We start from the raw sequence: 15618 nt of genomic DNA on the forward strand, positions 1-15618 counted from the left end.
CATACACACAAATAGAATTAAAATGAGCCACACACACTTCATATATGCCTTACAGTAGGCCTAGTCTTCAGTTATATTATAAGTGAATAGAATTTGATCTCTTCATATCTTGCCAGTAGTATCAGTGAAAATGTAGTAGACCTAGTTTGCTCCCAGGAAAACGCCATAATAAAAAAAGACACATTTCTTTGACTGTTTGGTCCTGTATTTTGTTGACATACAAACCACAGTAGTACCTTAATAGCAACATTTTATTCACAGTCCTTTTGGTAAAATAACGGTCGACCAAGAGAAAGAATAAAATCCAACATGCTCTGAAACATATACACCAGGCTGGGTCTCAATCTATACTTTGTTTTATGACAAGTGTCTTGCCAAAAACAGATACCCATTTAGACTTGCCATGTGATTGTGTTGCTCTTTGAGCAATCAGCAATAAAACAAAGTATACATTAGGACTAATGTTCTTCTGAGGCTCCCAGAATTATTTGACAAACAGAATAAAAAAAAGTATAAGGCATTGTAAAGTGGAGGCCAGAGTTTCAAACCAAGATGACAAACATTGAAGTGACACTGTCTGATAAAGTCATTGTTGCCAGTACAAGATCACACATAATACAGCACAGTAGTAATGTAGAACCGAGGTCCATGGTTGTCAACATTTTTTTAACTTTTACAGACTGGACTGTTTTACATAATGGATCCTCTACAGATTGATTTCTCTGGATTTTAGCGCCATTACATGATGAATTACTAATAACTTACCCCCCCAAATGTATAGATAGCAGTTATGAAACAAACATACACAACTGAGATGTGCAGAATTGAGGCACATTACAGGCCAGCTGGTGGTATCAACTGTAGATGTAGGAACTCATCAACTACATTCCCATAACCTTAAAACAATATACTGCATTCTCTTTTTTTAAATTGGTAACATCAGTCCACCAATCCTGCTCGCCGCTTGAGCAAATGAGCGAGCCACACGTATGACAAAATAGGCACCGAACAAAGACTTCACACGGGGATAGCTGCACATACAGTACATAGTAGCACATGCAGTGTTGTACGTTATCCTTTTGTGTAAGACCTGAAAGAAAAGCCTAACAGAGACTAGACAGGGCCTCAGGCTTTGTACCTTGCACCGCTCCGGCAGACTAGTTCAACAATACAGGGACCACTGTTTAAATTAGACAGGAAAACCATACCGATGGCTCTCCTGCTGCCAGACTAGTTGGCTATGTTTTAAAAAAAGGGAATCGCATGTGTTGTCCACACAAGTTTAAAAAGGTAAAATATATAATCATGTCATAACATACAGTACTGAATAAAGTTAAACCTGGCAATGCTGATGGAACTTGTACACTACGGGGAAAACAAGGCAAAGTGAATCCACACATTACTCGGTGATACAAGGTGACTGCAAACAAAAACAACATTGAAAACCCAGGTCTTCCATTTCATCATCATACAAAACATTCCAGGGCAAAGGTCAATGCACTATCACACTAAAGAAGCACGCAATCAATAAACAACAGACCAGAAACAGTGCTGTGGTGAAACAGAGAGAACTATGATCTTGCAGTGCTAATATTTTACCATACCATTCACTGCTGTGGTTCCTAACTTTTTGGTGCAGATGGTCTACTGTCCCTGACCCGTGTGTATCGGTTTGCAACATGTAGCTATGAAAGTGTATGTCTGTGCACAATAAATGTCACCCTGACAATATCCTGTACTTTTGATGGACTTGGGCACAAGGCAATTCTGATTAGTCAACAGAACAAGATTTGGTTTATTTTGAGGCCTTGTAAAAAAAAAAAAAAAAAAAAAACAGAACGATCCCAAACAGCATAAACCTAGTAGTCAATATTTTAAAGCCAATAAAATGTATTATTTCTTTAAAAATAAAATGTAAAAAGTTAAATTAAATTTGAGATCTCTAAAATCTCAAGGCACACCCCAAGATCACACTGCAGAGCACCTGTGCTCCACACATTCCACCAAAACCCTTCCGTCTTTAAGACTATCATGGACAAATGTAACTGTATACCTGCAGATTGGGAAAACAAAATGTTTTTTGGAAACAAATTACCAGAGATAGACTCAGTTCCACTCATCTGGCACTTGAACCCTCACTAAAGCACCATTTACGGGATGAGCAAAACCAAGTGCACTTCTACCCCTTTTGTTTGTATCTGACAAGTTATCTGATGGAGGTGTGTGGGGTACACTAAAAACATACAGTCCTTTACGGAGATGGGGAGAAAATAATTATACGGCACTTGTGGGAGAAGAGAGGTCGTTTGAGAGAGGCGCACAAGTCAAAAGTACAAGTAACTCTTCAGTTTACTGGCGGGTCCCGGATCATCACGCCTCCATTTTCCATTCCAAAGTAGGCCCTCTCAGCCATGTCCACAAAGAGCCCAGTCTCCACCACACCTTACGGGCCAGAGAAGAAAACACAAATGCACAAGGTTGTATTACACGAGTTGTGTAATGTTTTTTTGCCGTGATTATCGGCATGACAGCAACAGAGCAGAGTTCTGTAAGCAGCTCTGAAGTGCTGATAATCACGTTAAAGCACGTCCTCGAGTGTAATATTGCGATTATACAACAGTTACCAACGTAAAGAACATGTCAGCACAATTTCAGTGTAATCAAGATATTCTATAGAAATTTTCATTGTAATCAAGATATTCGATAGAAATTAACACTTTTTTAATGCCAGATTTAGCTACTATGTCCCTGAACTTACTATGAAAACTGCTAGCGTAGCTGCTTAGTCTAGTGCTGGGACAGCTGATATTTATATTTTGTTTCGTTTTCATTTGAGTACTTGCTCGTTTGAAGCACAGGAAGATAGCTATTTCAACCAGATCAATCAGATTGCTTGGTCGGAACTACGCGTTGTATAATTGTTTGTTGCTAGACCATAATCAATTGACCCCACCCACACTGCTCTCTCCTCACCTGGGATCATTTTGAGGGCCATGTTGACCTCTCTCCAGTTCTGGGCATGCTCAAACTTCCAGTCCAGGATGAAATTGCTGTTATCGGTGACGACAGGACCCTAAGAGACAGAGATAATATGCATCGTAAATCAAGGATGATCACACATTGCTTTTGGTCCAAGTAAGTATTATTGCTGTGGTTTGATACGTGAGCAAGTAAGCAAAAGCAAGTGCGTGTGTGTGTGTGTGTGTGTGTGTGTGTGTGTGTGTGTGTGTGTGTGTGTGTGTGTGTGTGTGTGTGTGTGTGTGTGTTGAGCTGCTGGGGGGAAATAAATATTTTCTGACTGGAAAAAAAGAGAAGCTCATCTATTCACGTGTGTATTTTTTTGTATCCACACTCAAAATGAAATAAAGGGCAGCTGAAACAAACAAAGGTGTTTGGAGTGGAGTCAGAAAAATCTAAAAACCAACAGTCCCAACTGCAGTAGTGATCCAGGATCACAAATGTGTAGAAAGAGAGCCATCAGTCCACTAAACCAAGTGAGTAGGAGGCGCAGTTGGTTTAATCTCAAATCAGTATCACTCTGTATCCCCCACAGTAGGTTGGGTAGGACCAACTGTTTTCATATTTTTCTACTCGCTTTCACCGTTCAGGGTTCCCAAATATTTGTTTTAAAATAAACGTTTCCATAACTTTTCTCTAGGCCAATAATTTGACGACCGACTCAAATGCTGGAATGGCTTTTTTGTGTGTATCCTTCTAGTTGACCATGTACCAGTGAACTGTCATGAAAAGTTTCCTATGCAAACTTCTTAAGTCTTCAATCAATCAATCAGCAAAATCAAAAAGATCTCCATGAATTGAAGGCTTCATGGGAAGTGTTATTGATTGAAAATATGTCACTTTTTGGTTGAACTAATCCTTTAAAAGGAAGAACAATTCACTACTTTATTTCTAGTTCCACACATACCAATTCACAAGCTAATGCATAATCAATAATGATTAATCCATAAATCGTCCAAGGGAATGCACCCAGACACATCCAAGACATATTTCAAGAGGTGCAGGATAAATATTAAAAAAAAAGAAAGAAATGATAAATATCCTGTTGTACTTGCTCCAAGGTAAAATGTAGTGTACAACATTTCGATATAAAGTGTCTTCGTCAAGTACATAAATCCAGAGTGGTATAAATGTATGGTCTTCGCCACGTACATACATTTATAGTCTCTTCACCAGGTACATTCAGTAAATATATGTAACTGGTGAAGACTATTTAGGTTAAAATGTTGCACTTTGTTAATAAATGTCACCATGGTAGAAAGTAAACTGATTTCTATCTTTTAACTCTACTCTATACACATGCCAATTTAAATATCAAAGAAGTTATTCATTTGTGCAATATACATAACAGCTTCAAAACTCACAGATGAAATAACAATAAGTGTAATTTATGTTCTAGAACAAAATGTGAAACTCTCTGGATACTGGTAAAATACCAGCCTGTATTGCAAGGACTGGCCAACACTCCACCTTGTGCGTTTGTTCAAGTTGCATGCAAGACTGCATTATACTGCTTTTACAGCTCATGCCATTACCCCGAGTTATTTACAGCCAGTAAGCAGACAAGCCACCTCGCTCAATGACACTTCAACTGAACAAATGGAAGCTAAAGCTTGAACCTATGACCTTTTACAAAAAACATCACTCTAATCACTTGGATGGTTTTCTATACCATGAGGGCTCAAAAGCATGTTATTGCCAAGTTTGGGATACATATAAGGAAACTTTTGATTAACTCTCCTACTGCCAGATTATTTATTTATTTATTGGGTCTGGTGCCATCAAAAAGCGGCTTACCTTTGCGACGTTATAGTAGATAGACAGACAGACATTTATTTTTTTATTTTTATTTTTTTTGGTTGTGCAATAGTGCACTTTGGTCTGCCAGGCAGCAGAGGGCGGCGTCATGCGAGAATGAATGTGAATTTGCCTGTTATGTGTTGAAGAAGAAGAAGACCAGTCACTGGCCACAGAGCCTTACAGCCAGAGGAAATCAACAAGGAAGTGAATTGTTCTCCGTTGATCTAACGCATAATGGATTTTTTACACCATCACCGCGGAAAATGTGTTTATAGTACACGGCCACGCGACCCCTCATTAGCTTACAGTCATCAGACGAACGAACCGAACGAGCGCCGTATTGGCGGAGAGGTCTTGCGAAATCGGGCGAACGTGAACGTTCAAAGCGTTGGGAGAGTTAAGGACAAAATCCCACCCAGTGGGAGTGAGCGGTGCCTTAGGCTGCTCAACAGCACCACTTCAAGGTAGGTCACTCATACATACATGCATGTATAGACAGTCAGACATACACACTTGGTCAAATGTTGGGAGCTGTAGGCACCGCTCAAAAAACAGTAGGTTAGATTAAGTGTAATGGTCACCCAAACCTGTTTTTAAAAATATGAGCCGTTGAGAAAACATGGTGAAGCATAATTTACTTAATATACCATACAGTCGTAATAAACTTCCAGAGGATCTGAGACTTTCAAGAGCTACAGTATAACGACTTTTAAATCCAGTCTACCTACTGTAAATACCTCATTTCTTTTGCTCTTTGGAATTTTACATTAGTTTTTCTTTTTTATATTCCTCAATTTTACTTATATTTATACATTTATATTATGTGAGATAAAGTCCCTCACATTTTGTTTGTGGGGTTTGCGTTACATAACCTGGTGAGTGGGTTTGCGTTCCATAATCCTTGTTTTGAGGGGTTAAAGTTATCTGGTGTTGTGTGTTCAAGGCCCATAACTAATACAATGATTCCTCAGGGGAGTCTTGATTATAATTGATTTCAACATGAGTTTGATTCCCGTAATCCGGGATTAGCAGGGTTTAGAGTCCCCAGGTATTGAGAGATCAAGTCCCTAACTAAACACAGTACTGTAATTCTTTGCCAGTTTCGATCAGAATCACAATTTGAGACGAAACTACAACCTAAAGTATGGCAGGCGACATATGGCAGGAGGAAAAAACAAAACGAAAATAACTGAGGATTTGGACCAGTTGTACACCTGCCAGAGGAGAACATGTGTAGGAAATTATTCAAAAGGGGGCCGATAATAAGAACATTAACACATAACTGCTAAAATTGTTGCAATGACCCTTGCAATGACCCCCCCCCCCCCCATAAAAGTAGCACAATTTCTGCACAAACATTGACCGTGCTTTATTTTTGTTGGTAGCCTTTGTTGGTAACTGTCTTGCATTGACTACGAGGCCATGGATCGAGTTGTAGACAAGACATCAGTCCTCAACTCTGTCACCCCGAACGATCTAAGATGCTTATTCTGTTTTTCTTGTTCTTTTTTAACTTTGGTTTTTTTTGGTCCCACTGAAAGAGTGAGTCCCATATGTTTATTCATCTTTAATTACCTTCTTAACACTCTACGGCAGACTTGTCAGTCACCGTCAGTCTTTAAACGCGTCTCTCAACTACAGACTGCAGATTGAAAAATACACCTGCATTGCAGAACAAATCCAAAGTCTTTCGAGCACTTATTCATATGAGGGCAGTTAAAGTACTGTTTTGAAAGCAGTAGCCGTAGGTTTGTTAGGGGCAGCTCTAGCAACAAGCCTGCAAGCCTGCAAGTCCCTTGACGAAGTCCCTTGACGCATCGCTTGATGGAGATCCGATCGTCTAGCATTGCAACACGATGCGCCTTCCTGAAAACCAACTGGGCAATAAATAAAATCCTCCACTTACTGCTTTACTGACAGCCATTCTCAAGTTGGCCTCCCCTCCAAAGCGTGCAGAGATGGTTCTGGAGATGGGCACGTAAGCCATGGGAATTACCTCAATGGGAACCCCCTTCTTCCATTGTTGGCCCAGTGACTTGGAGTCCTTCCTGGGGACACAGCAAGATAGGAGAAGGAAGGATAAATCCAGATGCTACTCCTACATTACTCACATATAGATTACATTTTGTTGCGGTTGATATTGTTTATGTTGTCATTGGACTACACATCTTAACTCCATAGGTCAAGTTCAACTGTATGCACACACATACACACCTGAAGTCTGCGATGACAATGAAATGTTTAGCACAGCCAGCCACTATTTTCTCCTGTGTCAGGCAGCCCCTGTGAGGGACAAACATCAACTGACAGATTAACAGACAAAAGGACAGGGTGTGACAGAGAGACAATGAAAGTAGCCGCGAGTGAGACATCATTTAGGATCCAAATACAGACTCTACATCCACACGAGCATGGTTTCATTTAAAAAAAATGTTTTAAATGTCTCTGTACACAGCATAGTGCGTTTGGCAGACAAAGACCAGATCCTTCACTTCAGAGTTCTGCGCTCTTATGTTTTGATGTAGTCTGGACCCAGAAAGACAGTGATGGCCTTGCAGATTTACAGTCGGATGATGACTGGTCAGGAAACGGGATAGTCTAAATGGATTAGGGCCTTTCGGGAGTCTTCCCACGTCACTTAAGCAAGGTGACGACATGCACTGCGTGCATGTCTACCTAAGTACATCCACGGACAGTCGGACACTCACATTTCTGCAAATTGCTTGAATAGTAGCTTGCCTCCTGCGCATGTACAGTAAGCAATAGTAGCATTATAAAATAAAAGCATAAAAAAACAGCTGCAAGAACAGACAACATGGATAATGACTCATAGGTATTGCTGAACTGGTGGACAAGATTCTCTCTTCTCTTCTTGTAAAAAGGGTCAAATAATGTGAGCACGGAAGGACACGTCATGACTCATGACTAATAAGATCCAATCAGAACTGAACATGGGTGTCTGCATCATGGTTTTCAAAAGTCTCTGTCCTCGTCCATCCAAACTAAAAAACACTGAAGTTGTCTAAACAAAACAGAGCCAGCAGTGTTTTGAGATGACTCCTTTTAGAGGTTGGATGCTAGGTGTAAAGAAGTTACGCATTTTGAAACAAAACTAAAATGAGTGTGGATGTAGCAAGAGTACAATGAGCATATAATCAACAACAAACTACAAGCGACAGACAAGAAATCATAACCTACACTGCATAATGCACATCAAACGCATAATCACAAGAGATCGTTCAAATCAAGAAGGGAGACAAAACGGATCAAGTTCCGTCATCATTACAAAGTCTATTGAACTCACCCTCCCCCTTTGATCAGCGTGAGATGAGCGTCCACCTCATCTGCCCCATCAATGGCCACATCCAGCTGCATGTTGGAAACAGACAGCAACACAATTCATCACACCAGCACGAAAAGGATGGCAGAAACACTGCCGACTGAAACATTCAGTCACAAAAGCTGTTGCGCGTCCCCTGGCAAAAACATTACATCAATGTTGTCACTGCCCTGCAGAAATCAAATGTTGTTTTCACTTCTTCACGCCTGTGGTTTTGGGGGATTCGACCGTGCATTAACAACAAGCCTCTGGATAAGATGTCCCGTCTTGTGCAGAGAACATTACAAATTGCATTTTTGGGCATCTTTTCACAATTTCTGTGTCTCAGCTTTTATATCAAACCCCTGATCAGATTTTAGAGATGCTTACACACAATACTCCTTGATTGATCCTGCTGATTTTATGATGCCATTAAAGAGCAGAGAGTGTATTTCAATTCATTGGCCTTTTTAGGCTCAGAGGCTTTCAGCTTTCAGGAAGAAACCAAAAATACACAGGGAAGAGATGTTTAATGTCACCAGTGTCACCAGTTCCTGGAATGTTTTGATCATTCATGCGCATACCCCAGCGCTCCTGACATGAGTGTGGTGAGTGTTTCATACCTCTGGATGTCTATCCAGATCAGACAGAGTGAGGCCATGACCGAGGATGAGCTGCCGAGCCTGGGAGAGGAGGAGGAGGAAGGGAACAAGAGTGAAGGGATCAACTTTGAGGACTGTGATAATAGGGTTACACGCACGTAGGGCTGTAATCTAGCCCTGTTTTAGGGACTCGAACTTCGGGGGGATTTTCCGAACGGACCATCGAACCTTCGATGGTTCGTTTGGTTCACCGAACCATCGAACGTACTGTACCTTTAACCAGCTAAAACAGTGTAGGAAATGTGTTAAATGCGCTGTTTTAACCATTGAAAACGTGTGGATGCGTGGCCACATTAACACGTAGGCTAACACTTGGAAAATCCAACCCAATCGGAGAAAATGTTGCGCAGTTTGTTGACGAACAGGCTCAATGTATAGCGGAGTTGCACGGATGATGATTAGACTTGGTGATTGCGTCGGAGCGCGTCGCGTTCGGGCTGAACTGGTCTCGATGTAACAACCCCAGAAATCGCATTATAGATCCTTTTGGTGGTTGCAATGAAATCCATCTTTGCTCATGCTTAGGAGAAAGGCTGTTTAATCTTTGGGTGCGTGGATGGGTGTTCGCTGTTCAGAGCACACGCAAGTCTCTCTCTGCCCGGCTCAGAGTGCTGCCTCTCTCACTCTACTGTCTGTCATCAAGCGTGTGTCAGCGAGGCTGGTTCGCGGCCCAAAACAGGAGCGGAATTGGAGCGGAGGACGGTCCTTGATCGCTCCAAGCTGTTCTGGTGCATTTTATAACTACTATAACGGTCACCATTAACTGTTAGTGTTTACCGGTAGGCCTAACTTATTTAGTATTTGGCTATCTCTACTACTGTGATATTCTGAATAGGCCTATCACATTCTGATAATTATTTTTCGTGTAAAAAAAAGAAGAAAAAAAAAAAGAAAAAAACCTGAACCCATTAATTTCGAACTTCGATTGCCAACGTAACGAACGAACGTTCGAATCCCCGAAGGTTCGCTTGCAGCCCTACACGCACGCAGAGTACGGTTTTCAGAAGTATTGTTCCCCGATTGTTTGTCACTGTTTGACTCTGTACTTCCGTGAAAGAAGCACAGAGCAATGGTTGTCTAGTTATTATGGCCGATTGAAAATGCTTTGTTTTGACAAAAATATAGTGAAAACCAGGAAGCAGATGGGGCTGGTCGCCAACTTGGGAAAAATGTGTGCTGTGGGCCAACCCAAGAAATGTGTGAAAACACGATTTTGGCAAACAACAATTGAACAGTTCGTCATAGATGATCATTCAAGGGCAGTGGTTTTCAAACGTCTCGTGCCCAAGACACACCAAAGGGAAGTCAAAATCTCAAAGACATACCTGTATTTATATCTGTGCAAAATAGCCACTATAACACATATTAGCACCACTTCTTTCTTCCACAAATATTCTAGTTTATAGAATTTACCTCTGTATTGAGTGCACAAAAGTAATTTCTATACTTTCGTTCTAGTTGTATACTCACAGAACACTGTTCTAGGGAGATCCTCTAGATAAGCTACAGCTATTTTGCTATGGAGGACTTTCATTCCTTAATTACTATTAGTCACTTCTGAAGTCGGTGGTCTGAGATAATCTATGATGGGAATAACTTACTACACTTGCAATGATTTAATCGTCTCTGGACTAAAATAAATACCAACGGTGCTGTACTGCTGCACGTGATATATTTTGGTTGAAACAAATCGTTTTTTTTGTTCAAAGGTTAAACCGATAATAATCAATCATTTCTATAGTGTTTGCTCAGTAACAGGAGCGAGTCTCCCCATCTCCCCTAATCTTTAGTTAATAAACAGAAAATACCTTTTCAGCTCTAGTATATTCTGATAGCTAATAGGGTGCTTGTTCAGTCGTAGGGGTCTCTTCTGCTCTATAGTAAACAATATACATTTTCAGGTGGGGTCACCAATCTCATCCAATCAGGAGTGTTCCAAACCAAAATGTGTCTGATCGTTGCTGTTGTTTTTTGTTTCATCCATCCTTGTTCATCCTGTATCTTGTGCGAGTTCTCTCCCCTGGTTGGATGAGATGAAATTGGTATCCCCGCTGTAGTGACAGACATTTATAGTTTGCCAAGTATGTATTATATGTACTTGTTTGCCTTCCATTCAAACTCATTGAACAGTTGGTCAGCTAGCTTTCACAGTACTGTGCTAATTCAACTCAACTACTAACAGCTGAGCGGCTTCCCCCACGTTTCTCTCCTACTCTTGTCAGAAAATCTGTACTTCTGTATCTATTTGTATATTGGCCCTATCTTTAGTACATATCCTTATAAGACCATTTAGGAGAGCATCTCTAGAATGGACTACAAGCAGTCTGAGAATGGGGTTGAGGAGGCTTATGTCCCAACAGGGCTGCCAGGAGGCCTGCTCCTTATGATTTAAGTGATGCTGTAACTCTACTAAAATCTTTGATCTTTTAAATAAAACTTTGTCAATCCTTCATTCTTGTGGAAGATATTTTTTTTTCCATAACACCACCTTAAAATGTATTTTCCTGGAGAGACCCCTGAGCTACTGAACAAACACCATATAGCTATCAGAATATAGAGCTATTTAACACTAGTTAAATAGCTAAAAATAACAAAAATCTTTAAATGTAAATAAAAAGATAGAGGATGCAACATAGTCTGACATGGTCCAAAGGTTGAGAACCTCAATGTGAGATAACACAAGTATAGTATACCCCTCTGGCCCACTGGGCTTACAATATGCTTGTAAAACACATTCTAAAGTAAGTCTTGGTTAAACAGCATAGGCTTTTCAAAAGCCTTCAGAACTGAAAAAACTGACCTGGAAGGAGGTGGGAATGCAAACGACGTTGAGTTTCTCCTGACGAACCCTCTCAGCTGCAAAAAATGACAACAAGAAAGAACAAGAGTATTTGGGGTTTAGAGCCTTGCTCAAGGGGCACTTCAACAGTGGGCATTGAGTAAGGTGTTGCTCGTTCACTTCCCCAGAATCCCCACCAAAATGTTATGTTGAAGGCAATACAATAGCAGGAACTAAGGTAAATGGTGCATTTATATAGCGCCTTTATCCAAGGCGCCTTACAGAGATTTTGCATTACATTCACCCATTCATTCATACACTGATGGCGGAGGAAACCATGCAAGGCACCAACCTGCTCATCAGGAGCAATTAGGGGTTTTGTCTTGCTCAAGGACACTTTCGACACCAACTCTGGGGGAACCCGGGATCGAACTGGGAACCTTTCGGGTGCCAAGCGCCCACTCTACCCCTGAGCCACTGCCGCCCGACTGCCTACAGGACTTTAGGGCTGTCGATACTGTCTCCGACCACCGAACCTTTCCCACGTGCAGCTCTCCGAACTCAAATTCGGGGTCAATGCTTTTCAGAAGTTGCGAGTGACGTCATTGTGAAGCTGAACCGGAAATGTTGCGACGAAGGTTCGGTGGTCGGAGACAGTATGGACAGACCTTTTGTCTTTGTCTCAGAACACACACACAGTCAGACACCCTTGTAGTGATGTCAACATCCAGCTACTAGGGCCTCACGTTTAGTACAACTAGCCCTTACCCGTTCAAAGATATGAGCTCCGAAATGATGTGCAGTGTGTGGGTTATGGGATGTGCACTGTGCACACAGTATATGAGGGATGGAAAGTAACTTTAACTGGTGCTTGCATGCTAATATGTAGGAGCATCAATGTAAGAAATACCCGTTCCATTTAACGGCTACAGAGATACTGTGTACCGATCTGCATGATTTTTGGACAACATCTGTAACAGGGCCAGAACCCCCCCCCCCCCCCCCCCCCCGCCCGCCCGCCCGCCTGCACACACACACACACCCCCCCCCCCCCCCCCCCCGTGTGTGTGTGTGTGTGGGTTTGTGTGTGATTGTGCATGGCCTGAACAACAGCGCCCCTCCCTTAACATGTGTGGTCACAAAAGGTACTGTAGGCTAAATAGATATAGATACACCATAAAAATGCTATTATACAGCATACGATTTGTGAAAGTGACTAACGGGCTTCACAGTTATGTCAGGTGTGTTGATATGCTGATGGTGATGCGATTTCAGATCAATTGCTCCAGCCACTGAGGAGAAACGCTGAGACAGACAGACAGACAGACAGACAGACAGACACTCACTCACTCACTCAGACATTCGCAAAATTATAGTATAGATGGCACGGAGCAGCAGGACAAAACACCACATCAGTCATGTTCATACAGCTGACAGTCAACACAACTTGTTCACCTTGGACATGAACAGATATAGTCAACAGATATACAGTAAACATGTTATCTTTTTAGCCGACAAAATGTTGACTTGCCTTTTTGTTTAACCACACACTGTCCCCATACCACAGTGACACTCACCTAACCTGTCCACAGCATAGACGATGGTTGAGCCACTGCCTACTCCGACAACCTGGTTGTTCTACGAGAGATGAAAGACAATCACATGAACATGCTATCACATTATCATGCCAACACTGTTGTGTTGAATCAAAACAGTGGCAGAAATAGCCCTGGATCAAGACTATCACAGATGGATTTTACCCAGTCTATAGATACGAAAGTAAAAGTCAGACTCGATTAAAGTATGATGGTCTTCTTGAGCCAAGACTAGGCAGAAACTTTAACAAATAATTCAGTTTACGTTGCTTAACCAACTTACGACTTCCCTTTGCTCAATCTCTGCTGTTTCAAAACAAGGTTTGGTAACAGAGCAAAGTAGTGTTGTTATATATAGTGGCGGCTCAGTTACAAAAGCAAGCCTCTTTGACAGCTTCGGTTTCTAATTTCAGGTTTGTGGTTTAGTGCTTAAATAATCCAGCCGATGCTCATCCCAGGTTAAACCAACACTGACTGCGGTGCAGGCTATTTACTAGATGATCTGCTGTTGTTACTGTAACTAAAGGTGGCTCTTTAGAACCGTCTGTGGAGGTGTAACCCAGTAACCCAGAAACGGCTTGGCATGCACAGCACCCTGTACTAGTTATTACACTATAATAAGACAAAGTAATCACATAGCCATGTTGGCAGTGGTGTAACTAATTTCTGTACTCAAGTACACTTTTGAGTTATTTGTACATAATCATTACTTGAGTATTTCCAATACTTTCACTTCTACTCCATTTCATCTGGGATCCAAATATTGTACTTTTACTCCACTACATTTATTTGAAAACTATAGTTACAAGTTACTTTGCTGATATAAATTATAATATGTTAAAACATACATAAACCACTTTAGCCCTATGAAAATGGCCAATCTACAAGCTCACACGTTGGTTGTGACTCACTAGTGTATGTATATCAATCATCTTTGGCAATGCAAACGTATGTTTTCTCATGCCAATAAAGCTCCTTTGAATTGAATTGTATCAATCTGGATGCTAAACTAAGCTAGCTCGCTTCCAGCAGCAGGCTGCACGTGTGGAGGGATGCGTGAAGCTACCTTCTCATCCAGCATCACACAGAAGCATACGATCTCACCCTTCCTATGTTATGATCGCGACTTGCAACATGTGGACAGTTTGTCACGCAACAATCTATCCACATGTTGGCACGTCGCGATCGAGGCGTCAGTCAGATCGTTGTGTTTACCTGGATGTGATTATCCACGGCGGCGTAAGCCGCCAGCTTCTTCGCCTCCTCGGCCATGATGATCGCACTGCTGTCTCTGATGAGCCGCACGTGTTTGTGGCTCCAGAGATTCAGGGAGAAGTGGCTCTGCAGGCTCCTCGGCGGTGATGCGGCGCAGAGCAATCCAGCTGCGAGGTTGGAGAAGATCCTCTGTCTCATGACCCTGCCCCTTCGCGACAAGGCGAGGCGTCTCCCCTCCGCCGTGGTGTCGGGTTGCTAAATGCTAGTCTAGTCTAAACCTCCTCCTCGGTCAGTGTTGCCAGGTTTCGCGGCAGAAACAAGCAACCAGGTCTAGGAAAACCTAAAACAAGCATTGATTGATTGATTGAAGAGTTCATTAGAAGTTTGCAATAGAGAAAAGTACAATTTCATGACAGCACACATCACTGGTACAAGGTCAACTAAAAGGAGATCCTAGAATGCCTTGCGGCTTATTTACACAGGAACCACTTTAAGTATCTCATTCTCATATAAGCCGATCTACAAGCTCACAATGTTAGATCCATGCTATTCAAAAGATGTTTTGATAACTTGAAAGGGACATTCTGCACAATGAGTAGGCCTACTTTTACTGTTGGTACTTTAAGTACATTTTGATACCATTACCAATACTTTTATACTTTTACTCATGTAAATTTTGAATAGGCCTACTGGACTTCGAGTTGAAATAGAGTACGTTGTTTGTGTATAAGAATAAGGAGACAGGAGAGCAGTGTACACTCTAGTATGACTGTATTAGAACTCGCGCCAGGAAACAACAACCACACACTTCCCCATGCTGCTGGGGCATAAAGAGAGGGGGGGGGGGGCAATTCCACAATCCCTATAACATACGTACACTTGCATTGACCAATCCATCTTACAACCAGCGAACTGTCATTGCTGTTCTCCGGTCATCGCTTCTTTTTATCCAAGAGTCTAACAACAAAGATGGCGGCAGAAATGGACCGATTTTTGCAAGGCCACGCCCAAACTTTGACATTTCAAGGTCTTCTCTTGCAACATAGCATAGGTTCATTATTTCGACACGGGTAACCTGCCGACGTGGGTGAAATGTGAATGTTAACCTCTATGCCTAAACCTAACCCAAACCATAACCCTACCCTAAGTAACGGTGACGCGGGTGAGAGTAGCTTGTCAAAAGAGCGAGATTTCCCCCTTCTCTTAAAGGAGCTATAGTCAACTTTTTCT

The 15618-nt window shown here is 41.8% G+C and overlaps 1 protein-coding gene across 1 annotated transcript; it reads right to left on the reverse strand.

Moving 5' to 3' along the window:
- Window positions 1-233: 233 nt before the first annotated feature.
- rpia (ribose 5-phosphate isomerase A (ribose 5-phosphate epimerase)) lies at window positions 234-14623 on the reverse strand. The gene is made up of 9 exons (XM_080750522.1): window positions 14389-14623; window positions 13156-13216; window positions 11600-11655; window positions 8761-8820; window positions 8123-8187; window positions 7033-7101; window positions 6725-6866; window positions 2974-3073; window positions 234-2442 (listed from the first exon to the last, which is right to left on the reverse strand). Exons 1-9 carry the CDS (start codon window positions 14584-14586, stop codon window positions 2345-2347), a joined length of 849 nt encoding a protein of 282 aa, XP_080606648.1. The 5' UTR covers window positions 14587-14623; the 3' UTR covers window positions 234-2344.
- Between the last annotated feature and the right edge of the window lie 995 nt (window positions 14624-15618).

This window comes from Nannobrachium achirus (genome assembly GCF_963921795.1).
Source record: "Nannobrachium achirus genome assembly, chromosome: 20".
In the NCBI taxonomy this organism is placed as follows: domain Eukaryota; kingdom Metazoa; phylum Chordata; class Actinopteri; order Myctophiformes; family Myctophidae; genus Nannobrachium; species Nannobrachium achirus.

Bases quoted from the DNA above. Each gene is read 5' to 3' on its own strand.
- rpia (XM_080750522.1), bottom strand. From the start codon at position 14,586: ATGAGACAGAGGATCTTCTCCAACCTCGCAGCTGGATTGCTCTGCGCC. The intron at 11,656-13,155 runs GTGAGTGTCACT...CATTTTTTGCAG, and splicing joins CTATGCTGTGGACAGGTTAG to CTGAGAGGGTTCGTCAGGAG. The intron at 2,443-2,973 runs GTGAGGAGAGAG...CTGGCCCGTAAG, and splicing joins GGCCCTCAAAATGATCCCAG to GTGTGGTGGAGACTGGGCTC.